At 48.3% G+C, this 27317-nt stretch overlaps 2 protein-coding genes across 5 annotated transcripts in view; one reads left to right on the forward strand and one right to left on the reverse strand.

Annotated features, from left to right (window-relative positions):
• Window positions 1–14954, reverse strand: part of Ror2 (receptor tyrosine kinase like orphan receptor 2) — a 170896-nt gene extending 155942 nt beyond the window's left edge. Inside the window, exon 1 of one of the 2 annotated variants that reach the window (XR_007592014.1) lies at window positions 14587–14954. Coding sequence is in view for 1 of the 2 variants with exons in the window: in XM_050143866.1 (XP_049999823.1) it covers window positions 14587–14683 (97 nt within the window). In the remaining variant the exon portion in view is untranslated. The remainder of the gene's footprint in view (window positions 1–14586) is intronic. The other variant, XM_050143866.1, reaches the window with a different exon arrangement.
• Window positions 1–27317, forward strand: part of Sfxn1 (sideroflexin 1) — a 1040418-nt gene that overhangs the window by 363523 nt on the left and 649578 nt on the right. The gene's annotated exons all lie outside the window — the stretch shown is intronic.

Consider the following 27317-nt stretch of genomic DNA (forward strand, 5'->3'; position numbering starts at 1 on the left):
TTTCGAACGTTCTGAGTTTTAAGGAACTTCCTACCAAAAGAAAATGTTTGAAATCAGAAGAAACTGCTCGACAACAAAAGTGAAGGTGCCATAAAGGAAGAGGAGAGAGGGCACAGAATGGCGACACACCTCTTAGGGTGGGCGACATGCAAGTCAGACAAGAATTCTTCACTTCCGGAATTTTTCATTTTAAATGTAGACCATGTTTACCTTCACGTAACTGAAAGCAGGAAAAGTGAATTTGCACATCAAGGAGCTATTGTGATTCCTGATCTGGACAAGGGACCCACAAGAGCGCGCACACACATATGCACTCCAGGCCTACCCAGAAGGCCACCTGGCATTTATAGTCTAAAGAATACAGAGCTCACCTGAAATGACTCAAGGGATAGGAACTAATTCTGATTATAACCCAAAATATTAGGTGGAAATGTTATTAATCAACAACCCGTGTGTCTTACTCAGGCTCTACTTTATGTTGCTGTAGGGCTACAGGAGAAAAGCAGGGACAGTAGATGACAATGGTCTCTGCAGATTGCTGGCTTCATGCGACGTTAGTATGTTTGCACACCGTAGCTCTGAGTGATCTGTGGGAGACTGGATCATCCTCTTGTGGTTTCTATAAATCCAGGAACAATAAACCTCCACACCCAAACTTCTTCTAAAAGTTCTCAAAATAAAATCCCCCCTGGACTCCAATTTGGGAAACATGGTGTCAGAAAAAACAAAGTAAGTCACTGTACGGCTTCATGCAAAGCTTCCTACACCTGACCACTTGGGAGCCAAGGAAGCAGTGCTCAGCCACTGCCATGGAAGAGTCACTAGGCCACTCGTGGCCATGGTAGCTTCCCATTGGTCAGTAAGTGTTCTCTCAGATTACACTTCTCAGTGGGAGAGCACCTGAGGGCAGCTTCACAATGGCATGGCCAGTGGACAGAATGAATTCCACCCTGCAAAGCCAATCTCATGACTACCAAGATAAGGAAGGAACACCCACAGAATAAGAGACAATAAAAGACACAGAAAATGGGCACCAGAGTTTTCTTTGAGTACCTGCTGTGGTTTGGATGAAAGTCCCCAGAGAGCCCACATGGGATGGCTTGGTCCCAAGAAATATGCTACTGAGGCAGGAGAGCTGCTGAGAAGAGGGGAACCATTGGGAGGTTTTATGTCATTGCTAGTGTGCCCTAAAAGAGGACTGTGGACCCCAGCCTCTCAGGCACTCTCAGCTCTTGCTCCTAATGTGTGTTCACTCTAACGCACATTCCTGCTGTACTTTGCTGCCTTCACTAGGGAACCAAGAACAAAGCCATCCCTGCAGAACTGAGAGCCAAATGCTAGCACTTTCTCTACCTTTGAACTTGCCTGTGTTAGTATTTCATCATAATAGCACAAAACTGATACAGGTTCCGTGGGAATCCTCATTAAGTCAATTTGCAATCCCAAAACAATGCCCACCTAGGCAACTTCTGCAAAGACATGCCCACTCTCCTAGCTGGCATGCTCCATCTTTAAAAAGCCTGAGAAATTTAACTCTAAAATACGAAGAAAGGTCTGGCTAATCGGGTGAGCGCCAAAACCCAGACCGACTCCAAAGAACCTCGGGAAGGAACCCAATGTCACCTCTAGTGGCATCATCATGAAATGTCCCATCAATAAGTGGCTACTTCACAGATGCACAAAACACCAAGTGTCCCCAGGGACCTGACGCCGACTGCGCAAAACACCAGGGAGCTTTTCCATGGAACCCTGGAGCTCACTGCACAACTTCCAGGCAGCTCCACAGGCCGGAAGCTCCTCTCCTCTTACCGTTCATTTAACCTTAGAGAGGGAGACTTTGTGAAACCATAAGTTTCAGGGACTTCCTGAGACTTTTGAGTTAGCCAATTCCTGAGTCTTAAGGAGCTCTCTTGCAGGGTGAGATGTTTCAACTCAGAAGAAACTGCTGTCCCACACTTTCTGGATGGGCAACTATCACATTATCAGCTACGAAAACTTCAATCCTACAGGCCCAGCACCCCTACTGGGAAGACCCAAACTTCAAAATGCTCCAAGATTCAGAACTTTTTGCACGTCAACATATGCTGTGAGAAGCTTCTCAGGCTTTGTGTGCTCAGTGTGTACAAAACAGAGATGAGCCTCATGTTGAGACGCAACACCCCCATAAATATACACTACACATATGAAAATATTGCAAAATCTGAACAATTCTGAAATCTGAAACACTTGTGGTCCCAAATATTTTAGATAAGGATAAGGAAGACTGAGCCTGTAGTAACTTAGACAAAAGCATCTTACTTCCGGGAAGCAACTCCACAGACACTCAAACAACTGCTGGGGAAAAAAGGAGAAGAAGGAGGAGAAGGAGGAGGAAAAGAAGAAGGAAGAAGAGGAAGAAGAGGAGGAGGAGGAGGAGGAGGAGGAGGAGGAAGAGGAGGAGGAGGAAGAAGAAGAAGAAGAAGAAGAAGAAGAAGAAGAAGAAGAAGAAGNAGGAGGAGGAGGAAGAGGAGGAGGAGGAAGAAGAAGAAGAAGAAGAAGAAGAAGAAGAAGAAGAAGAAGAAGAAGAAGAAGAAGAAGAAGAAGAAGAAGAAGAAGAAGAAGAAGAAGAAGAAGACTGGTTGATGTAAAGCTATTTCATGTAATACTTAAGAATCAGAAGACCTGTGAAATAAATGATGCTTAAATGTGACACAAAAGTAAAAATGGGACTGTTGGCAGGGGGATGTACAGGGTAGGAGGAACGCAAAGAACAAAGTATGAAAGAAGATGCCCCAGTGAAACCCATTATTCCGAATGCTACCTTAAAATTAATTAGAAATAAACCATGAATATACAAATGACAGATACTAGCAATGTGTTCTGTTTGTTGTTTGCTTTTTAATGAAGAAGCTGGAACTATAGTAATATGGAAAGGGGCTTTAGGTTTGGTTTGGTTTGGTTTGGTCTGGTTGAGCAAGGTCTCACTATCGGGGGTTAGTCTTGAACTGTGTACGCTCTCAAGAGTGGCCTGGAACTCCTGAATGTCCTGGGCTTCACTCCCGAGTACTGAGCTGGCAAGGCAGCAGAACCTGCATACCATGGGAAGGCTGCAGGAACTGTAACAATGAGAAGCCTCGCCGTGTGTGGTCTAAAGCGGCTGTGCTTGGAAACCAATATGAAAACCAGTGCTAAGTGGAAGAAGCCAGTTTCAAAGGCCACAGGGTCCACCATTCCATTTAAATGAAATTTCCAGAATAGTCAAATCCTCAAGGACAGAGAGCAGATTAGTGCCTGCCAGGGCCTGGGAAAAGGAGCTGGGAATGGAGACCAACTGCTAACAGGTGTGGGTGCTCCTCGGATGGGAGGGTGGGCAGGTTCTGAAACCGTACAGAGGAGACTGATGCTCTGACAGGCTCAACTGCCCACTGACACAGACTCACCTGGGAAGGGTGTCTCAATGGCACTCATAAAAGTTGCTCCAGGGCTGGGGAGATGGTTCAGGGGTTGAGGGCCTTGGCTACTCTTCCAGAGGACCCAGGTTCAATCAATTCCCAGCTCCTAAAAGGCGGCTCACAAAGGTCTGTAACACCAGTTCCAGAAGTCTGACCCTCTCCCTGGCCTCCATGAGCACACGGCATACAAATGCACAGACATACATGCAGCCAAAACACTCAGGCACATTAAATGAATAAGTAAATAAATAAATCGTTAAAAATTAAGCAGTTGGTCCAAGCAAAGCTTGCCGACTCTCCATCCTCCATTCCTGCTTTGTTTTCTGAGTATACTTAGAAAAGTTGGTCCAAGCCAAAGCTCACTCAACATCACAACCACCTCTCCCAACACTTTCCCCCAAGTTCACCGCAGGATCCATTCTCTGGTTTGGGGGGGGGGCGCGCAATGATGAAGAGAATTTTAAAACTTACTCTTCAACAGCTCCCTTTATGTTCCATACTGGCCTTCACTCTCTCTGTATTTATTTCATCAGCCACAGCCTTTACGGCCTGTAGAAATACAGTCGAGTAGGAGAAATCTGACTCCTGCTTCTTAGAAGTATACTCTCGGATGAGAAGACGGGTGCATGCAAAGTCTGGGATAAAGTGAACCCTATCTGAACTCTGAAAACATAGTCAACCCTCCATTAACGAAGGGTAGGTAACTGGTGCAAGGCTTGACCTTGCGAAACAATGGATTTTCCCATTGGAAGAAGGGGTGAGGGTGTTTTATGTTCAAAATGAAGCTTCCTAAAGAAAATGATAACACACTGAATATTGCAAACAGCTAGGGAAAATTGAAGCCCATCCAAGCCAGTTGACTCATGAGAGAAATTATATTCTTGGCAAAACTATTAACACCCTCAGAAGACAGAGCCCTTCCAAGTCGCATTCCTATCCTGAGTAGTCACCAGGCTCCTTCTTAAAATCTGTCTTCTCTCAAGTCCCCAGAGCCACTAGGGTGGCCCTCAGTAACCTACTCCTGTGTACCCAGCTCCCTGGGCATCTACCTCCATCACGCTGTGGTGTGCTGACTCAATGCTTCTCCTGGAGATGCTAATCAAGTACCCCTGCACCCTGCCGTCGTCACCCTGCCCGAGTCATCCCCTTTCTGCTGCAGGAGGAACTGACCCTCTCTGTTCAAAGACAAGACAGTGCCTAGCTATACAAAGGACAAAAAGCACATCCTAGAACCCCTTCGCTTCCTAGCTATTGTCACTCACTCACACACACACACACACACACACACCAGGGTCTCAGTCCCCAGAGGTGAAGCCATCTGCTTCATACTTCAAAGGATTCCCATGTGTCCATAAATCACAAGGGTTGACAGTCACATCCCAGCGGCAGTGAGGGTGTTTGTTTTTGTTGGCTTTTGCCTTTGCCCAGCCTTCTGTAAGGAAAATAAGGGCCAAAGGACAGTAGGGAGCTGGATGCCCTGGGCCTGGGCTTGGACGGAGAAGTCCTTGGAGGATCCAGGCAGCCGTCCCCAGGGAGCCTCATGGTCCCTGGTCAACCTAGTCCATTCTGAAACCTGAGCAAGCCCTATGAAGAACTGCCTACCCCCATCAAAGCTTCAAATCCAATCATGGCGCTGTTCTCCTTAGGCAGCCACCCCGAGAGGACAGCGAGAAGGAAAGGCAGCTGACCCGAAAGCTCTGGGGTGCAGGCCTCTGCTGCAGAAGGTCCTGAAAAGATTGGACCCTTCATACCCTATCATGGGGCAAAGCTGTCATAAAGTTCCCAGCAGGGCTGTAGTGCCCTGATCCTAGCTGACCTAAATTGTGCAGAGGCACTGGGTGACCTGCGATCCAAGCTGCTGAACACAGTAGAGAGAGCGGCCTTCAACCACACTCACTCCAAGAGTGTGTCTCTGGCTCTCCATACTAACACTGACCAGTGCTGGAGGCAGGGTCAATCAGCTCCCCGCCCTGGGGCCCAGGATGGGCAACACATTGCTGGCAGTGGAGGCCTCGTATCAGGTAAATTCTTGTGCCTCTGACTCTGGCAGCCAGCAGCAGTAGGCGGACACTTGCTCAAGGGTCTATGTCACTGTGCAGGGGCTTGAGTGTGCATCTCAGAAATCCACAGACTGAAAACTCAATCCTCAAACTTTACGGTAAATCATTTAGAGGCGGGGCCTTCAGGAGAGAATTAGGGTTAGGTGAGTTAATGGGGGAGAGGGGTCCATCAAGGTATTGGTAGTTTTGTAAGAACAGAAGACCTCAGCTGGAATACTTGCTCTGTCTCTCCACACACCAGGACCAGATTCATGGACTTCTGGCCTCTCTAGTCATAAGCCCAACATCTATTTATTTCTGATTAGGGATCTACCATAGCGGCTAATGGGCCCACACTAGCCCTTCTCACAGACCTAGTCATTAATGGGGTCCAACTGCCCCACTCTGCTAGAGCTGCCTAAACAGGGCAGCTCCGCAGCAGGCCCTTGTCTGAAGCGGAAGGGTGGGGAGGAGATGGAGGAGCCACAGGGTGACCTCTTCCCCTCTTCCGAGTGCCCAAGGAAGCCAGTTCTAGGCTGCTCCTTCCTCTATAAGCTGAGCTGCGGCTCCCTGATCAGCACTTTCTCTACTGTTTCCTTCTGTGGGTGTCCCTTCAAAGGACTCCTGTGTGTACAAACATCACCAGGGTTGACAGCCACATCCCAGCAACAGTGAGGGTGTCCCTTCAAGTGTTCCCTTTTGTTTTTGGTTATGTTTTTATTGTTTCAAAACAGGGTTGCTCTGTGTAGCCCTGGCTGACCTGTAACTCACTCTGTAGACCAGGCTGGTCTCAAACTCACAGAGATCCGCCTGCCTGACTCCTGAGGGCTGGGATTAAAGTGTGCACCACCGCCATCCCATCCTGTCAACCTTCCCTTTAGTAACAACACTGTTCCTCAGCAATCAGACACACGCCAAAGGCCTCAATGTATCATCTCCTGAGACCCACTCTACAGAGAAAGGCCACAATTCAAAGAAACAAGACTCAGGACCACAGTGTAACTTCCTTTTTTGCAGAGGGAACCATTAGTCAACCTTACTAGTACAATATTCATGTTATTAAAAGTCAAAATGACCCTCATTTTAATACCCCTAAAATACTGGAAACTGGGGGATGGGAGATAGACCTGTGGGTAAAGAGTCGCACAAAACATGAGGACCTAACCTTTGATCTCCAGAACCCACGTGGAACCTAGATGTGGTGGCAGACACTGAGGCTAGCACTGGCAGAGGGCCAGCCAGGTCCCAGGGGGCTCACTGTCTCCAGGTCATCAGCTCCAGGTCAGTGAGAGAATCTGTCTCGAGAAAATATGGCGTGGCCTCCGCACAAGCTCACATGGGCAAGCACACACACATGTACACACACACACTGGAAACGTGGGGCCATACCCCTCAGATTCCCGTTCTTCTGGCCACTTACACAAGAAAGGGGATTTCTACAGTTCATGCTGTAATGTCCAGGATTTCAATTAAGCTGGCCAGGAAAACAGACTATCTGGGGAACACCAGGGGACACAATGGGCCTGAGCAGGGACAACTTACACAGCATTCCATGAAATATGTCTAGAGTAGAACGAACACCAAATGCTTTTAGAAAGCTCAGAGAACAACCCAAACTTCCCCCACTCCCCAAGAGCAGTCCGAAAACCCAGAGAAACAAGGTGAAATTCCTTGTCTTAACCTCCAGCCCTCTAACAGCTCACAGGATGCCCCAAAAGTCAAGCTGCACCAATGACGCCCTTAAGAATTGTCGGAATCGGGTGTAGTGGCACTTGGGAGACAGGCAGGCAGATCTCTATGAGTTTGAGGCCAGCCTGGTCCACAGAGAGAGTTCCAGGACAATCAGAGCTATACTGAGAATCCCTGTCTCAAAAATTAAAAAAAAAAAAAAAAACATTGTAAAAAAAATCAAACAAAAGAATCGTTGGAGTTGCTCACTAAGCTGACTCCCGCCCGCTTCCTTGCAAACTCTGGTTTTGGAAACAAGACGGCTGGCGAGGAGGTGATGTCGGCAGTCCCCGCTCCATCACTCTGCCCGGCCCACCCACAGTTCATTCCAGGACCCACAGGACACCAAAACCAAAAGAGAGGTAAGTCTCTCAGAGAAAAGAACTAAATACGCTGACCTGCTCCGTCCTTCCCAGGTGAGAGCAATCATCCTGGCATCGCCCACAGTAACACAGCACCCCACAGGACCCTTAGTCCACATGGCCCACACAGCTCACACAACCCCTCGTCTACACGGACCACGGGACACCTTGTCACCTAGAGCTCCCACATTACAAGCTTACATTTTGACTTTTGAGACTTTGCTCGATTTTGTTTCTTGAACATTTTCAATCTATAGTTGACTAAAAAGGGGTACAGCGTATCGGTATAAAGATAGTTGCCTTCCACACCCCTTAATCTCAGCATTCGGGAGGCAGAGGCTGTGATCTGAGTGAGGCCAGCCTGCTCTACAGAGCAGGTTCCAGGACAGTCAGGGCTGATCCACAGAGAAACTCTGACAAACAAACAAACAAAAAGCAAAATCAACAACAAAAAGATAGCTTCCTTCTTTCACTAGAGTCCTATAGGAAGGATGAAGGATAGGGTTCACTGGGGCTCCTGAATCCCGAACCACAGCAGAATATAGCTTCTTTATTAGGATGAAGAAGAAAAGGAACAGGCTCGTTAATGTGAAAATGGCAAACTGCACACCAGATGCCATACCCCTGCTCTGCTCTGACTCCCACCACTCAGTCTAGCTTGTACTGTCTTGATGAAGACGTCAAACTCCTTTTGTATTTAGTGGCCTTTTCTGTTCATTGATCTGCAGACTACCTACCTTACACAGCATTGACAGATAGCAATACAACACAGTTGTTCCAAATTGGAACCTTCCAAACGCGCCAGTCTTGCTTTAGGACCTGATTCCTGTCCTTGGTTAGGCTGTCCACCGCCCAAGCTAGAAACATTGCTGGCCACCTAGAGAAGGTCACAGTAGCTCTCTCTGCCCTGGTTATTTCTTTTCCCCTTGCAGATAAGGAAAACCATCACTCAAAGTTTATGAGCACTCAGAATTCGGATGTGATCCACCCTGAAAAGCGCCGTTGTAGCCACAATAAGAAATTTGAGATGAACGCAGCAAGGATTCAAGGTGAACCTTAATCATGGCCGTCTGAACTGAAGGAGTCAGGCCACGTGGGACAGAACAGGGGTGAAGACAGACATGTGTGCACATGGAAACCAGGAGCCACCAAGAAGCAGAAGACGGAAAGAAGGTTCTCCCGAACAGTTCCCAAACTGTGGAGCTCACGGCTCACTGTCCATGTAATTCCACTTCCCAGGACTGTGGGACGATACATCTGTGTGACATCACGTGTCCTACAAGATCACATGTGGTTTTCAGACTTATTTTTGTCATAATTGAGTCACAGATTTCAACTCTGTCCATGCTTGTCTCATTGCCCCAGGTCTGGCCACTGGGGAGCCTTCACTGGCCCCCGTGGGCTCTCAGCACACTGTGTCAGGCCACTGAACCACTACCCCAAGACCATGCCCCAGGCTCAGCCTGACCTTTTCAACCATGGCATATCTTCAGCCATCGCCCCAAGACACTCTAGCTCCTCGTATGTGCAGCGGGGTTTAGAGGACTAAAGACTGGGAACTGGGAACACTCAGCGCTAATGAGGTGCTAAGCTGTTATAGAAAAAAGAACATGGTTTAAAAACTATGGGTCTGCCACTAAATATGATGCATCGTGTGGTTATACAGGAGTCATGAGTCATACCGACAACCTCCGATTCCAACCCACTCCCCCAGATCTCCTCTCGACCCCCCCCCCATTGCACGTGTGCATCCCTCGTTCCACAGAGATGTCTGGTTGCAGCACTAAGCAGGCTTCCCATTCGCTCAGTCCTCGCGTGTCTACAAAGTGCCATTTCCAATGGAAACCTACGCTATCCAGGTGAAGGCCACGTGTGTTTGCCGATGGTGTATGGCTTTCCCCATCAGCTGAGGCTACACAAGCAAAGCATCACTGACATGAACTAAGTGCCTCTCTCTTGGATCCCATGGGTGTCTTGTCACCATTTGTTATAACACTTGCTCACCCACTGGCATTCAGTTCTAGTTTCCTGGACCTCTTTGGGCCTTAACATTGCATTTTCCAAAAGTACATATTTCTTTCATTTGAAACAGGGACTCTCTACACAGTCCTGGTTATCCTCGAACTCAATTTGTAGATAGGGCTGGCCTTGAACTCATAGAGATCCACCTGCCTGCCACTGTCTCCCTGGTGTTGGGATTAAAGGCGTGCATCACTATACTGGACTTCAACATCACAGTTTCAATGAGTAGAGCTTCAACATGTTCCAAAAGACAAAGCGTTGTTACAAAGGGTTCAAGAATACACTGAGAACAGAAGGAAAGTCTCCGAACGCGATAGAGCCTGAAAGGTTTCCCTCCAAGATCAGAACAAAACAGGGGTGTCCCCTTTGAACCCATGTTGAACACAGTGGTGGAAGTTCAAGACTGAGCAATTAGACTAAATAAATAAATGAGAAGTTTAATTGTCTGTCTGCAGTTAACTAATACGACCTTATACAGGGGCTGCGAGCCACAAAGTGCTAGCTGAGCAAATAAATTCTGTAAACCCACAGGGGGAAAAAAAATCAGTCTGTATAAGTTAACTTCTATAAACTTACTAATAACAAATAACACATGTATTAAAAAAGGAAATCAAGAAAGCAATTCAATTATCGTAACACAAAAAAAAAGAGAAAAAATGCTTAGGCGTTGTTAATTATGGAAGCAAAAGACTCAAAAGACTGAAGGCTATAACACACGGACGAGTGAAATGAAAGTCGTCAATATATCTGTGTTTATGAACTGAAGACAATACTGTAAAGAAACCAATACTACTGAACGCAACCCACAGATTCACTGCAGTTCCTCACCAAATCCCAGCTGACCACATGTGGCTAAAGACACCCGCCATGTGCCCATTGTGGCGAAGGAAGTAAATGTATTTTTTAAAATAATTTTGACCTTAAATAGTCACATGTGCCTGGCAGCTCCCATATTCCACGGCATAAAAGTTACAGTAAGTTCAAGCCAAAATGTTTCTGTAATTTAACTGTATATCCGGTGAGCTGTCCTTCCAGAAGGGTGTGGAAGCCATTAGGCTGGGGTATGGGTGATGGTGGGGGAGCCCTCCCCCACTCCCGGAGGTTCAGGGCAGCAGCCACATTCTCCTGATAACATCTCAGAAGTGCAGAGTGCTTACTGAAGCTCATTCCAACACAATTAAACACACACACACTTCCCATTGGAGATTAAGACCTTCTAGAGGCCAAGCTACTTAGTCGAATTAGGCTCAAATTTTTTCTGTAATTATTTCCTTCCCTTTGGCTTTTTTATTGGGGGGGAGTGGTAGCAGGATTAGAACCTAAAGAAAACACCCCCCAGATATCGCATCAGTGAGCTAATCAAACCAAAAACAATCCCGTTTTCAAAACTGTTATGAAAACCTTCAACATGGTCCAACCACCCTCCTTGGCCACTCTGTCAAGAGAACTTCAAAGAGATTACACCCTGGACAGTTTTTACAAGCACTGCACATGTAAGCAGAGCTGTTGTGCCCTTGTTTCCAACTTGGCAGGCTCCTTAACAAAACCAAATAAATACATGCTAGGCAAAGAGGGGCCTCGGAGCACCATCAGCTGCCGCCATGATTCGTGGGCTGTGGCTCCTCTAGGTATTTTGATTCTTTTTTAATTCCAAAACTGCATAGATGACACTACCCATTGAGCCCCTAAATGGGACTAGTGGATCAATGGAACGGTGCAAATCAAGAACCCCCCCCCCAAAGCCACAGTGGCCAAACGGGCTCTTTCTACCCAACGGTCCTTAGGCTAGTAACCCTGACTCTGCTTTCAAACCCCGTGTGTTTGACGTTGGGGAGTGGGGCCCCCTCTAAGCGGTCACTGGAAAGAGCAGTGCCAGCCAAGGAACCCAGAATGTGGTGCAGCAAAGCAAACCCAGTGGTCACCAGTGGGTAGCAAGTAAAGGTGTCTATCCTTGTTTCCCCTCCAGGTCCCCAGAAAAATCAACAGATAAACACCTTAGAGGCCACTTCATGAAGTGTTTCCTAATGACCCCTGCCCAGACTGGCCAACCCCACAATTCTCTTTAAAGGACAGTCAGTTCCAGGTTGAAAGAACTCCGGAGAAGATTCACCTCCCCTACCAGTCAAAGGAGCCAACCCCTGAGCACCTAATCCATTTCCTTCAGAAAAGAGTCCTCCCCCAAAAGGCCTGCATGAAGTGTGGCTCCTGCCAGGCTTCTCAGTCCCCCAGGCGAAGTCTAGGCTGTTTAAAGGGGCAAGAGAGAGAGAGACAGAGAGACAGAGAGAGACTCAGTAATGGTCACACAAACACCAATGACAGCTAGCCTCCAAGTAAACAGCAGACACAATGTCCACCAATAAAAACAGAGACTTCACTCTGCTGCTTTCAAGAACCACCATCAAAACTGCTCCCAGAAATGCACATTTTTCAGCCAGTGGCTTTGTTTTTGTTTTTGTTTGCTGTGCAAAAATATCAAGCAGAGCTTTTCTTGGCTTTCTAGTTACACCAGGCTAACTAAATCAAGTGCAGTCACAAGGCTGGGGATGGAGCTCAGAGGTAGAGTGCCAGCCTAACACGCAGGAGGCCTCCCAGGAGGAAACTAAGGTTTGGGGCTGTTCTGTTTTAAATGGAACCTGGCTGACTGAACCCCCTTCCCTGACACTGTACATCCCACAGGAGTCCACAGCGCTCAGATTCTCAGGGTGTCAATCTTCTCCACCGATGTCAGGGCTCAACTTGAAATTGTTATTAAACACTGAAAAGTTTCCAATGTGCAGCTGTTGCTTGCTTGGTCCTCTGCCATGGTAAGAAAAACATATTGTACGACGTACACAGAATCTTTCCTGTTTCCACAAAGTCTTCTTACACGAGATGGTATCACTTCTTCTCTTCTAAGAGACTGTTGCGATCGCCACTCCAGGGATCTGGACCAGAAGCAAACTGGGCCCTGACAAAAGGAGCGGCAGGAGAAGACTAACGCTCGTCACTCCTGCCTTCCCTAATTCTGATGAAAGTATGGGATCAGAACATATACCCACTGGGGGGTGGTGGCGCACACCTTTAATCCCAGCACTCGGGAGGCAGAGACAAGCAGATGGATCTCTGTGAGTTCCAGGACAGCCAGGGCTACACAAAGAAACCTTGTCTCGAAAAACAAACAAAACAAAACAAAAAAAGAATATATACCCTTTTAAAATAACCTTTCCATGTTTTTACATCCTAAATTATTTCAATTATAGAACTCCCCAATTGCTGAGACTCTCTCTTTGACAACAAAAAAGATCTCAAACACCCAAATTTCCTCTAATAATTTCCATACCTATGTATTTGTGTGTATGTGTTTTCTGTCAGCTTAACGAGGAAGCAATCCAGAAAGAAAAGAAACATAGCCTACTCTTTCTATAGTGGGAATTTCATTTCATCAGCAAAGTAATGTAACTTCCACATAAGACTCAAAAAAAAAAAAGGAAGGAAGGAAGGAAGGAAGGAAGGAAGGAAGGAAGGAAGGAAGGAAAAGGAAAGGCAAGAAAGAAAATGGGTCTGATGGTTTTCATCGGACGTGTTCCTCTGCACATGGGTGAAGCCAGTGCTCAAATTGCTACATCCAAAATAAATGCAGGAGGACTTTTCTATTCTGGTTACAAACTTGATTTTAAGGTACCAGGGCTTCACACTAGGACCTCTCACTATGGCAGACCCCATCCCCCACCCCAGCTACACCTCAAGAAGCCCCCAGGCTGCAGGATTAGCAATGGCCACTAGGTTACCAGCAAAGGCCAAAATCCCTGTGGAGGCGACCAGTGTACCACCCCCTAGTTTCAAAACAAATTCTTGATGGTAGAAGAGTCAGTGGGAATTCTTACAGGGGGCAAATTGGTAATGACATTAATATAGCATGTGCTGTACTCTCTCATCCTGCACTCAGCGGTTCCTGCCTTCGTGGACAGAGGTATCAATGGAAATGAAGTCATCAGAAACGGTGGACGCCATCAGCATCAGTTTAAGCCCAAACGCCCCCTGGAAAGGCTGCTCAACGTTTCTCTCCTCCCTTTGGCCGGATACGAGACAGCGCCCTGCACAGCAGGTCTCTTGAAGAGCCCCGAAACCCTGCTGCCTGCTACTGCTCCCTAATTCTCACCTGCTTGCAGGAATGCTGGTAGCTGGGGGACACTGATGCTGCTGTCCCAGTATAGCGCACCTCAGGCAGTTCAGAAACTTGAGGCAAACTTCCTCACCCAAGCCAGCAGGGTGCGGGGATTCAGGCCGCAAACCTGATACCTAGTAGATACTCTGGGGTTAGCACTGGGAGGATCATCTCCACCTCCTCTGGCCACCACAGTCTTCTCTGCTCAAGTATTCTCCAAAACACTTCTGTGCTTATGGTGGGGGGGGGGGTGTCTCCTGATCCTAACCAAGCACCCGCGGAATCCCCCAAAGGAGGAAGAAACACTACGGGCAGGCAGAAAGAAGCACTCTCCTTTCGGCCGCGCAATATCAAGCCCTGGGGGCCAAGCCCCCACTGCGAAGGGCCCGCCAAACACCACTTCGGTCGCCAATTACAACAAAAGGAAAACCAAAACCTTCGACCATGCGTCCCCCACTGTTCCTGGGAAAATGACTAACTCAGGACTTCATCTGGGGGCAGACGAGGTACAAGAGATGCGTGTGGAGGGGAAGGGTGACCTAGGAGGAATCGACGGAGTCCCGAGTCTTGGGACACACGGAGCACGTCTATGAGTGCACATCCCGACTGGAACGCACTTGGAAAAAGCTCCCTGCCGCTGCCCACCGCGGCCTCTGGAAACACTTAGTGGTCCCTAGAGCGCATCTCATTGGAACCAGCCCCAGGCGTCTAAGGAGGGCACGGGCCCAAGCTGGCGCCGAGCGCGCGGAGCATGGCCTCGCCTGGCGCCCCTCGATCCGGAGGACCGGCGCCCGCGAGGCGGCCAGTAGAGAGTGGTGGAGGATCGGGCGATGCTCGGAGTGCGCACGCAGGGTCCTTACCTGTGGTCCAGGGCGTCCAGAGCAGGAGTGCCGCCGCCGTCCAGACGGCCCGGGCGCACAGAGGCGCGTGCCTCGGCCGCGCCCAGCCCCGAGCCATGCTGCGGGCCGTGGGTGCCGGGTCTCCTACTGAGCGCTCGGCCTTCAGGCTTCGGGCCGGGGCGACTCCACCCCTCCCCTCCACGCGTCCGCGCTTTCCTCCCACGCGCTTCGCAAACTGGTTCCCTTCGAAGGCCACTCTGCCGACCCCTTCTCCGTGCCCCAGTGCGCCGCTCGGGTGCGGAGGCTCCGGAGAGCGGGCTCGGGCGTCCGGCAGGGCGCCGGGACGAGCGCGGGGGGCGGAACGCGGGCAGGCGCGCAGGAGGCAGGGTCCCCGGCTCGCCCGCCCCGATGGGCAGAGAGGCCGGCGGCGGCGCCCTCTGCCGGAGCGACTCGAGGGCGGCGACCCCAGCGCGCGGGAAGGAGCCCTATCCACACCCGTGTGTTGTCCTAGGAGCTGCCTGTTGCGTCCGCCCTCCCGCTAATGCCTTGGGATCTTTAGGCACAAAGGTGGAGCCTCTGGTTCATCCACTCTCCCAGGCACCCGAAACTGTTGCCGTCCACCATCAAGGGACCTGGAAAACTAAGGACCTGGGTCACAAATCAGAAACTAGGCAACGCTTAAGGAAGTCAGCCTCACCTCCATGAGGAAACTCAGTTACCAGGTCTTCGAAATCCTGGCAGGGACGCACAAAAGGGAGGTGTGGTCTTGGCACAGACGGTCCAGAAAATAACCAGCCTGGTCTCCATGAGCGCCCCGCCAAGCCCCTTGGGGACTATCAGGACCCTCCTAAGAAATGAACACAAACTCCAAGGGCAGCCATGAGGAGGCTGCCCGCGGGACAGCGATAGCATCTGAAGTCCCAGTGGCCTGTCGTTTACTGTTGAAAGCAAATTGTGTCTTCTTACCCATAAAGAGCAGAATGCTATTTGTTCTCTGCAGAACCCTCCAGAACACGCAAACTTAATTTGCTTCACTTATAAAAAGACATTTGTACGCAATTCAGACTGCATGCTTTCTTGATTATTCTTGCTTTTGTTTAGCACATGCCCAGATCTGGATTCGGAAGGCTTGGGGGCTCTTGTTTGGAGCTGAGGAAATGTTTTCGTTTTTTCTCTTGGAGATAGCATTTGGAGTCTCCTGCCTTTCTGTTGTTTGGTTTGTGCTGTTTAACTGATTACCAATTGATCAGTATTTGCTGGGGCTCCAGTACCTGTTAACTGGGGTGAGGGAGCAAGGCCTGGAGCTTGCTCTCCTCAAAAGTGGCCGTCACAACCTCAGGCACAGCAGATAATGAATCTCTGTGGTCATAGTCACAGAAAGCCGGAGCTGGCACTGGCCCCACACTCCGGCCCAGTTTGACTGGGGAACATCTCTCCCAGTTCCCGTCTTCAGTCCTAATGGACTTTAGAGGGACCAATTGTGGCCCTACCAGGGCTACTAGGGAGGAGACGCCATCCCACTCCTGGCCAGACCATCTTTCTGCAAGCACGGGTCAAAGGTTGCCAGAGGTGAACCTTTAGGGTTGTCCTCTTTTCGCCTTCAGTGTCCCTTTAGAATGAGCAAAGTCTAAGAGTAGGCTTGGAGCACAGTGTGTGTGTGTGTGTGTGTGTGTGTGTGTGTGTACGCGCGTGTGTGCGTGCGCACACATCTTATCACCCCCACGTGTTTTGTGTGCAGACTATATGTCAACAGGTTCTTTCTCTATGATTGCCCCCCACTTACCTTATTAAATTAACAGTCTCTCACTGAACCTGTAACTTGCTGTGTTAGCCGTCCACAGACCCTGGAAAAACCTGTCTGCACCTTCTCTGCTACCCTGCACCCTCCTGCCCCAGTGCTGGAGTGACAGATGCACACCACGACACAGCTTTCACCTGCATGCCGACGAGTCACGCTCAGGTCTTCACGCTCACAGAGCACTGTACCCACCCAGTCACCTCTTCAGCCCAGACCAACCCCACTATTGGGATCTAGGGGAAACCGGTCAAGGGCTGCGGAGAAGGGTCCCCCGAGCCTCTCTCACCTCTGTCACTTGTGGAGCTTGAAGCTCCAGGCCCACTGTCTCCACGGTTCTGCTGTTTGCTCCTGTGACTCCCAGAAAGCCTCTCTCATGAACCGTCGCCTGGATCTCCACAGCTGTTTGTTGTTTCCACATAACCGCATCCCACTAACTGGATCCTGGCTTTGGTTTTGTTTGGTTGGGTGTTTTTGTTTGTTTTTTTATTGTTGTTTTGTTTTTGCTTGTACATGTGTGTGCGCATATGTGTGTATGTGTGTGTTACTGAGGATTGGGACCAGGGCCTTGCACATACTAAACAAATCTCTAACACAGATTCATATCCCCAATCATTGACCAAAAAATAACACAGACACAAAAACACATACACAGAGTTTCTGGGCTGGGACCAGAAGTGTGGGCTGTGGAATGCGACTCCTTAGGGCTCTTTTACAATTATCTTTGCCCAGTTTCTGGCTCCTCTGAATTTCACTATGTTCGTAACTCTGGCTGCTTCCCCTATGTCTTATTCCTGTTGATTCACAACAGAAGGACAAACACAAGTCAAACTGAAGATGTGAAAACACAAGCTTCCTCCATGGTTAACTGAAGGTGACTTCGAACAAAAGCCAACATGGAGTTTCATTTTCCTACCTGTCTTTATCAATATTTATTATTTCACATTTCTGTGGATGAAGAATTCAGGGCCAGGGAAATAGCAGGAGAAAGGAATCCTTGGGGTTGACTGGCGTGGCCCTTAGGAGGAGACAGCCATCTGGAGCTTCACAATGGGAAGGAAGCCAACACTGCTAAGAGGGTAGGAGGATGGGAGCCAGGCAAGGCTGTGACGGTACCCAGCACACACCAGGGAAACGAAGAGACCAAATGAAATCTCCTGGGGCAGAGCTTGACACAGGGATCCTGGAATATTGAAAGAAGAGCCTGGAGACCGGGGTGGCCAGGTATATGAGCTAATCTGCATTTTCCTAATGAACAGCAGTGTCAAGTGCCTTGCTTCGCACTATAATATCTTTCCTGTGTTTCTTTTTGTTTGTTTTACTTTGGTTTGGTTTGGTTGGTTTTGGGTTTGTCGAGTCAGGATTTTTCTCTTTGTAACCTTGGCTGTCCTGGAACTCACTTTGTAGAGCAGGCTAGCCTCAAATTCAGAGAACCACCTGCCCCTGCCTCCTGAGTGCTGGGATTAAGGTGTGCACTACCATGCCTAGCTTGTCCTGTGTTTCCTACAGCCTGTTAGTAAACTTCTTTTGGTAACTATCTCTTCAAATCTGTTTCTTCTTATTTGAAATGGGGGGCTTGGAATTTAACTCAAGGTCTTCTCCACGTTGGGCCAGGAGTTTGATCTACATCCCCAACCGCTGTTGTTAGCTATATTCATTTTTATTTTACATGTGTGTGTGAGTCCTGTATGCTTGTTTGTTTATGCACTGTATTTCCTGCCAGAGGTCAGGAGAGAGCATCCGATCCCCCTAAACTGGAGTTCAAATGGCTGTGAGCTGGCATTGGGTGCTGGGAACTTGTCCTCTGCAAAAGTAACCAGTGCTCTGAACTGCTGAGCCATCTCCCCAGCCCCACCACCAACCACTCCTATGTGCCAAGGTGGGCCTTGGTGGGTTCGTTTGTTGTTGTTGTTTGTTTTTAGACAGGGTGGCATATATCCAGGCTAGCTTCAAATCTGTTTTGTAGCCAAGAATATTCGTGAATGTATCTTGCCTTTGCCTCCTGCGATGTGGGATTCCCCTCTGTGTGCTGTGGGACACTGAGGACATGGAGGCGAGTGGAAGGAAGGTAGATCAGAGCATACTCTTGGGACATTGGTACTCAGCCCCCTCACCCCACTTCCATACACTGTTAGAGGAGCTCTTACAGTGAGGTGCTGTGATGTCTCAGGCCCAGAGGTACAGGCATAGTCAGCCAGGACTAAAAGCTATGAGCAAAAGCGAACCTGTCCCCTTATAAGCTGTCTGTCTCTGGGATTTTGTCACAGTGATGAAAAACCAGCTTACCCGTGTTCTTCAGCTTTCCTGATTTAGGTCTGTTTTCCCCTCTGGACCTGAAGAAGCTTAAGAATGGCTTCAAGAGTACTCAAGACATTACTGCAGTGTGCATGCAGGTCTCTGGAAAAAGAAAGGGGCAGCAAGATGGTTCACCAGGCAAAGGCATTTGCCACCAAGTTTGACAAACTGAACTTAATCCCAGGGCCCCACATAGGAAAGGAGAGAACCAAGTCTTACATGTCGTCCCCTGACCACACACATGTTGTCCTCTGACTACACATGCCTTGCACATGCACACCCCCATACAAACACCCAATACATACACACACAAAACAAAGAAATGCATGCTAAAAAGAGCAGAAGAGGGACAGAGGCTGCTCGAAAACAAACACAGTCAATGTTTTCACCCGGCCTTCCACTGCCTTTCTAAGTTAACCGAGCTTTAAAAGACAATACCAGTGGCTTCTCCGTTTCCAACCGCATGGCCACACGAACCTTTTCACAGGTCTGTCCTGACCTCACAATCCATGTGGAGCCACAGCGTTTTCATAAAAGATATTTTCTCTCCAGCTATTTACCTCGGTGTACAGCTGTTTAAGTCACTTGGCCTATGTCTCTACGAATTTAGATCCAGGCATGATGGAGGTGGGTCTTGTATCTTATCTGTTGATTTCATTGGTTAATAATAAAGAAACTGCCTCAGCCCTCATAGGACAGAAAATTAGGTAGGCGGAGTAGACAGAGGAGAATGCTGGGAAAAAGAAGCTGAGTGAGTGAGTCGCCATGATGCTCCCACTCCAGACAGACGCAGGTTAAGATCCTCTCTGGTAAGCCAGCTCATGGGCTACACAGAATATTAGAAATGGGTTAGAACAATATGTAAGAGCTAGCCAATAAGAAACTGGACCTAGCCGGGCCAGGCAGTGTTTGAAAGAATACAGTTTCCGTGTAATTATTTCTGGGTATAAGCTAGCCATGCGGGCGGCCGGGTGCCGGGGACGCAGCCCTGCCGCTCCTATTTCAACACAGGCATGGTGAAACAAGACCCTAGTTTTCACACCAGCAGGTACAACGGTTAGATCACGAAGCTTGAGTGTCAGAGTTTGAAAACCTCTCTGAAGGGCTGGAAAGTGTTTTAAGAGCACTAACTGCTCTTCCAGAGGACCAGAGTTTGATTCCCAGCACCCACATGGCAACTCAACCATCTATAACTCCAATTGAGGGGACCCAACACCCTCTTTTGGCCTCTGTGACCCCTGCATGCGCATGGTGCACAGACATATATCCAGGCAAACACCCATGCACATAACAAAAATAAATAAATAAAGGAAAATATTTCAAAGAAACTCTGAAATTTTAAGCCTTCTATCAGGAAGTACAGGTCACAGGAGGGTGTAGATGGGACATAGTTCCCCGTCATTTATACAGAGATGAGAACCACCTGGCATGACATGACATGTGATGTGAAGAGGGTCTCCTCCCATGACACTCGGTGTGTGATATCTGTCCATACCAGTTGTCTGGCTCTAAAACCCAATCGGGAATCTAACAGTCCCCTCTGTTCTTCCATGACAACACTGACGACCAGAGTTAGCCTGGGCCGCCGAAGGCTTAAGGGACAGGACTGCCCCATTCCAGATGCCAGCCATATGCATGTCTTTCCTACGTGCTGCAATGCAGAGGTTCCTCCCACTCTCTTCTGGGGACTGAGAGCTGGCTGGAATAGCTCACTAACCTACTGAGCGTCAGGCAACGTCGTCTTTCGAGCAGCACGGGGCGCAGTTCAGAGTTTAGATCACAGGGAGGCAAATAAGGTGCTCTCTAATCCAATTTGACTGCTATCTTTTTATTTATTTATTTTTATTAAAGAATTCTGTCTCTTCCCCACCGCCGCCTCCCGTTTCCCTCCAGGTGCACCCACACAATGAGACAATGGGGATGTTCTTTCGGGAACTCACCAAGGCCAGCTGGCCTGGGTCTGAAAAAGCCTGGGATAAAACCGGTCTCGCTGAACATAGCTGACAATGAGGACTACTGAGAACTCAAGAACAATGGCAATGGGTTTTTGATCCTACTGCATGTATTGGCTTTGTGGGAGCCTAGGCAGTTTGGATGCTCACCTTACTAGACCTGGATGGAGGTGGGTGGTCCTTGGACTTCCCACAGGGCAGGGAACCCTGATTGACTGCTATCTTTAGGAAATGAAGAAATTGGACGAAAAAGTCATCACAAGAAGTTTGGGTCACATCACCACAAGCTAAGTAGGTTAGCTAGGAGAAAGGTTTTATGAAATCCCAACCTGGCCTCCACCCCCGGCCTCCACCCCCCAGGCCTCCGATGCTGTCGACAGCTTCATCTCTGTCTTGGACCAACAGAAGTTGTAGGCAATCCCTTCTGTTGTTTGAGCCACTCAGTTTTGTGTACTTGGTTATAAAAGGCCTGGAAACTAGGGCGAACACAAGGAGAAGAGGCAGACATTTCGGCTTCTACTTGTTATAAGAATGTTAAATGTGGGGCTGGAGAGATGGTTCAGTGGTTAAGAGCACTGACTGCTCCTCCAGAGGACCGGGGTTCAGTTCCCAGCACCCACATGGCAGCTCACAACCGTCTGAAGATCCAGTTCCAGGGGATCTGACACCTTCACACCAGTGCACATAAAATAAAGTAAATAAACAATAAGACATATTTTTTAAAAAAAAGAATGTTAAATGTAACAAAACTTGCGTAACAAAATTACCTCATTTGAGGGGCTGGAGAGATGGCTCAGCAGTTAAGAACACTGGCTGCTCTTCCAGAGGTCCTTAGTTCAATTCCCAGCACCTGCGTCATCACAATCTTCTGGAAAGGGCTCTGGTGCCCTCTTCTGTCAGGCAGGCATACATGCAAGTAGAACACTCAAAATACATAAATAAATAAAGCTTAAAAAAATTACCTCTCACACTGTTCTCAAATGCTGGGACTTAAGAGCAAAGCCCCATCCCCTCCAGAGGGTCTGAGCATGACTGTTTTGTAGACGTGAATGCATTTCTTTCTTTTTTTTGTTTTATTTTTTTAAAGATTTATTTATTATGTATACAACATTCCTTCCCTGTATGTTTGCATGAGAGAAGAGGGCGCCAGATCTCATTACAGATGGCTGTGAGCCACCATGTTGCTGGGAATTGAACTCAGGACCTCTGGAAGAGCAGTCAGTGCTCTTAACCGCTGAGCCATCTCTCCAGCCCTGCATTTATTTCTTACAGGTGGCCTTGATCCTTCTCACACTCCTTCCACCCTGAGAGAGAGACTCTGACTGCTGGGGAAAAAACTGGATCTGCTGACTTCAGATAAAGTGAATGACTGTGAATGACTTCCCGTGGTGGGGGGGGGGGGGGGGCACTGGGAGTGTCACACTTAGCAAACCCCATCATGCTGGTAGGACATGTGACTGGTGCATCTGGGGACTCTGTGTGCCCATATGCAAATGAAGTCACTCTGTAATGTTAATTGGGTGTAGGGATCCTCTCAGGGACTTAGGCTGTCCTCAAGTGTGAGATGACAAAAATATCGGTGACTGTCCCTCCTACAGTTCAGAAGTTCTGTGTGTAAGAGGGTGGCTGTGTGATACTGTCTCTCACCACCCTCTGTCTTTTTTTTTTTTTTTTTTTTTTTTTTTTTTTTGTTGCAGGGGAAGGGCCATAGATCACACCCAGACCTACAGAGATGGGGTCTTTGTGGATGTAAAAGGAGCCTTGCATCCAGAGAGCTGCACGCCAATCCTGATCCAAGCTGGACCAGTTTGGGAAATAAGAAAGAGGCACAGTAGGAATCAGGGAAATAAGCGGCCTTCTCTGCGCCAACCTGCACCGTGTGTGCGGCCTACCACAGACCACTTTATGTGCTGGGCAGATACTCACTTGACATCACTTTCTCACAGTCAATTTACAGCAAGGCACGGAGAACTACTATATATAAAAATTCAGAAAGGGTGTCACGTGAAAGAAAAACCTGTTTTGTAGATAGCTCCCATCTTGTTATGTTATTGCTTCGTTGGTTAGGTTGGGATTTACCAAAAATGAGATAGTTTCCATCCCACGTGAACACTAATATTTCTTTCTCCCCTTAAGAAGAAAAACCTTTTTTGCTTTATTATTTCAACAAGTTATCAATCTTAGTTTTCAGCTAGTCCTCATAAATTCTAGTTGTTAGTACTCATATCATTTTTATGACATGGCACCAGACTCTCAAATAAATACTGACAGGAGCCAGGCTGGAATTCATGGCACAATGTGTCGTTTGTATAATCTACACCCCCCTGGAGATACATAAATCATGCATTCCTGTGTGACAGGACAGGAGTCCCCGTGTGCTCCTGCAAAGGAACGGCCCACACATCTGGGGAGTGTCAGAGCCCTGCTTCAGGAGGAAAAGCCCACTTGACGTGGTCATCTCATAGCTGGGAATGTAAGTCTCAAAGGAAGGTGGGTACACATCGCTCTAAAAGGCCAGGTCCTTTCAGGGAGCGAAAGAATCCACACACGCCGTCAGGGAAGTAATCAGCTCTCTGGGTGGGTTTGAAATCTCAATAATGTCAGATGATGGAACAGAGGGAGGAAAGAGAAATCTAAGAGACCATTGGAGTCAGCTCGTAGGGCGAGTTAAGTCCCAAGTAAATAGTCAATAAAAATGAGTCCACTTAGGTTCTATAGGTAGAGATACATGCTAAGGAGACAATGTGCCGAGATGTGGGGGCAATCTGTAGTGGGGAGGAAAGCATCCACTGAGGACAGGACAAGGAGTAGGGGTGGGACAGGAACCTGTCCGAGGACAGTGTTCTGGACAGTGGGAGGACTGAGGGAGCGAAGGGGTGAGTAAGGGAGGGGTAGGAGACCCACAGAATATATAAGGTCAAGGCCTGATCACGTGGGCGTGCCAGCCAAAGGGCAGGTTATTGTCCTTTCTACAGATGACACAGTTGTGAGGGAATGTTGGCCAGAAGAGAGATGGGAGTGGATGGTTTGAAAGGTCAACTTGCCGCCACCTGGAATCAACCGGGAAGACTCTTTTGTTCTTCTTTGGCTTTTTGTTTTCTTGGGACAGGGTCTCACTGTCTAGCTCTGGATGTCCTGGAACTTACCATGTGGATTAGGCTGGCCTCGAACTCACAGAGATCTGTGTAGTTGGAGACTTTTCTCTGTCTCACCTGGGTCCCGCTGAACCTGTTTCTCTCCTTCCTGCTGGTCCCCACAGCGGCTTACAAAATAATCATTTGGAGGCTTGGTATTGATTATAATTGCTTGACTGATGGCTCAGGCTTCTTACTAGCTAGGTCTACATATAAATTAACCTATTTCTAATAATCTAATAACCACATGCCCTGTGACTTACAGGTAGTACTCTAGCATCTTACTCCTCTGGTGGCTGCAGGCATCTCCCTGTCTCTGCCTTCTTTCCTTCTTCTGTCTCTGCTTGGATTTCCCACCTAGCTATATTCTGCCCTGCCATGGGCCAAAGATGCTCCTTTATTAACCAGTGGTAATAAAACATATTCACAGCAACCAGTGGGTATCCCACATCACAAATCCTCCCTCCTCTGCCTCCCAAGTACTGGGATTAAAGGCATGTGCCTCTACCACTGGCAGGGAAGAGGTTCTTAATGAGAACTATCTGGGTCAGGTGAGCCTGTGCACGTGTCTGTATGGGGATTGTCCTGATAGGTAATAGATATGGGAACACTCAGCCCATGGTGAGTGGCACCATTCCCTAGGCAAAGAGGGGAGAAATTAACTGAGAGCAAGCAAACAAGAATATGAATATTCTCTCTTCTTGAAGTTGGGGTGACCAGCTCCTTGAATTCTGTCTTGAGTTGCCCTCAATAATGGTCTATGATCTGGAGTTGTAAATTCTTTCCTAAGTTGCATTTGTTGGAGTAATTCATCCCAGCAACAGAAAGGGAACTTGAACAAGATGTGAGTTGGGTTTTTGTGTGTCTTCTTAGATGTCAGTTTGCATGCAACTTTAGCACAGGGGGGAGAGAATCCAAAGACACAGGTACAGGCTGCCGTGACCTTCAACTGTCTGGTTCGTAATGGAAGCATTGTCTGGGTCACATAAATTGGTTGGTTTAGAGTTATTTTCCAAAAACAGAGTCAACATATTTCCTGCAGGATTTAACGTGGCCTGTAAGACAGAGAAAAGACTTAGGGAGGACACGAAATCTCCGGTCTTGGTGATATTTACACTGGGATGTAAACAATTGCTAAGGGGCTGCGAGAAGAGAAAGCTGAAATTCCTTTGTTAGACATTCGGTTTGGAATACGTCTAAAACTCAAGCAGAAATGCTGAGGGTGTCATTGCACGGGTGAAACAGCTCAGGGCAAGGGTCTAGACAGGAGACTGTTGTTAGCCACAGGGTTTCGCCAATCCCAGGCTGGACTCGAACTCACTATGGCCTCCCTAAGTGACTTTGAATGTATAATACTCCTCCTGCCTCCACCTAGCAAGTCCCAGAATGACAGACAGGCTACATTATGCCCCATGTTTAATGTGGTCCTGAGAGTCAAAGCCAGGGCTTCATAAATGCCAGGCAAATATTCAACTAACTGTGCTGCAGCTCCAGCTTTTCATTCAATTATTTTATTTGAGATAAAGTCTTGTGTATCCTAGGCTGGCAGCAAACTCGAGGTGAAGCTGAGGTTATAGGTGGGAACCACCATGTCTGCTTTATTTGGTGCTAAGGACTGACTTGGGGCTTTGTACATTTTAGTACTTTGTACTTTTTAGGCAAGTGCTCTACCGACTAAGTTACAAGCCCGTCCGTGACTGGAGATTTGAACTCGTGACGCTTACTGCATAGTTGGCATGACACAATGTGCCTGCCTCCAGGAAACCAGGGTATACCAGCATTTAGAAGCTATGTTGGTGTCAGGAACGGTGCTTCATGTCTGTAATGTCAGCACTGGGGAAGCAGGTTGAGGCAGGAGGATCATGAACTCCTTGACAACCTGGACTACCGAGTGAGATCCAGAATAACAAGAAGGAGAAGCTGAAAGGAAGGAGAGGGGACCAGGGAGAGAAGCAGGCAAAGTAGGGGGTAGCAGGAGCAGCAGGAGCAGCAGCTGCCGCCACCGCGTCTTTCCCACAGAACAGCTTCTCACACTGCTCTTTCCCATCTGCTGGCTCTTACATTCTTTCTGGCCTTTCTTCCAAGATATTCCCTGAGCGTTGGGGTACATGGTGGTATAGATGTCCCACTTGGGGCGGGGCACTCAACAACCATTTATTCTCAGCGCGTTGACTGTTGGAGTCTGTGCATTAGGGACTGGAGAGATGGCTCAGCAGTTAAGAGCACTGGCCTACACTTCCAGAGGACCTGTGTTTAATTCTCAGCACCCACATGGCAGCTCACAACTGTCTGTAATTCCAGTTCCAGGGGATCTGGCATCCTCACACAAACATACATGTAAGCAAAGCACCAATGCATATAACATACATACATTGTTAAAAGGGAGTCTCTGTACTAAGCGTTGCCCACACAAATGGAAGCTTCTCGACTGAGGCTGAGAGTAGCACTAATCTGATTGTTAGTTTTCATCTGAACTTTCCCATAGTCCTTCTTTGTTGAGAGGCCTTTTGCAATGGGCCAACTTAGTTTTTAAGAAAAGGTTTTTCCTTGGCTTGGAATTTTCCAGGCAGCCTAGGCCAGCAAGCCCCAGGGTTTTGCTTGTCCCTGACGTCCTGGGTTCCATGCCTGGCTCTTTACGTGGGTTCTGGGGTTTTAACTTGAGCTTCCATGCTTACAAGACAAGTTCTTAAACAGCTGAGCTGTCTTCCAGCTTTAGAGAGGATTTGGAAAAGAAGGAATAAATCATAGCACATTTGATTTGTGATAAGATTAACCCAGTAGAGCTGCAGCGGGCTCTGGCTGCAGGAGAGAGCAGGGAGAGAACGTGTCAATAATCCTGTACAGATGGGCTTTGCTGACCTGGGCTTTGGTCAGTGTCTTGGATGGAGAGAAGAAAGTGAAACGTCTACTCAGCGAAACCTACAGAGGGTAAGGACTTCTGCTTTTCTCTGTGAAAGAAGAGGGAGTTCTGGAGCTAAGAGCGAGGAGAGGAGGCAGTGGGGAGAGGAAGAGCAGGCCCGCCATCCACTGGTGGGAATCTGGGGACTTGGGTCTACGGCCCCCAGGGGAGTGACTTGGTCAGTCAGTGAACTGAGCTGGGTGAACTCCATCCTGCTCTAATGGAAGGGTAATGCTGGGAGAGCAGGCCAAGAGGTGGGCTGAGCCAGGAGTCCTTCCATTAGGTCATTCAAGAAAACCATGCCTCTGTAAGCCTGGACAGAGCTGGGGGGGGGGGGTAGCTATCCTCCTTCCTGTTCACTGCTGCTTCCGGTTCATTCAGCATCCGCATCATGTGATCTTGATTCTCTTCCCACCTGTGCTATGCTTCAGGCTACCCTCCCCACCTGCCTTCCTTTATCCTTGCAGATCTCAGCCCCTGGTTTACTGCCACCTGCACAGACAGCATCATCTCTGTTCTCACGAAACCTGAAGGAAATCCTTCGATCTCTTTGCAGGTTGTTGCCCATCTGGATCGGCCTTTCCTCCAGTCACCATACAACATCACAGGCAAGACAAGGACATGGGCACAGAATGGAGCAATGAGGAGAATCCGTTCTATCAGTGCTCCTGAAATGC

Source organism: Alexandromys fortis, unplaced genomic scaffold (assembly GCF_014885135.2).
Source record: "Alexandromys fortis isolate MF-2015 unplaced genomic scaffold, M_Fortis_MF-2015_v1.1 scaffold_1, whole genome shotgun sequence".
Taxonomy (NCBI): domain Eukaryota; kingdom Metazoa; phylum Chordata; class Mammalia; order Rodentia; family Cricetidae; genus Alexandromys; species Alexandromys fortis.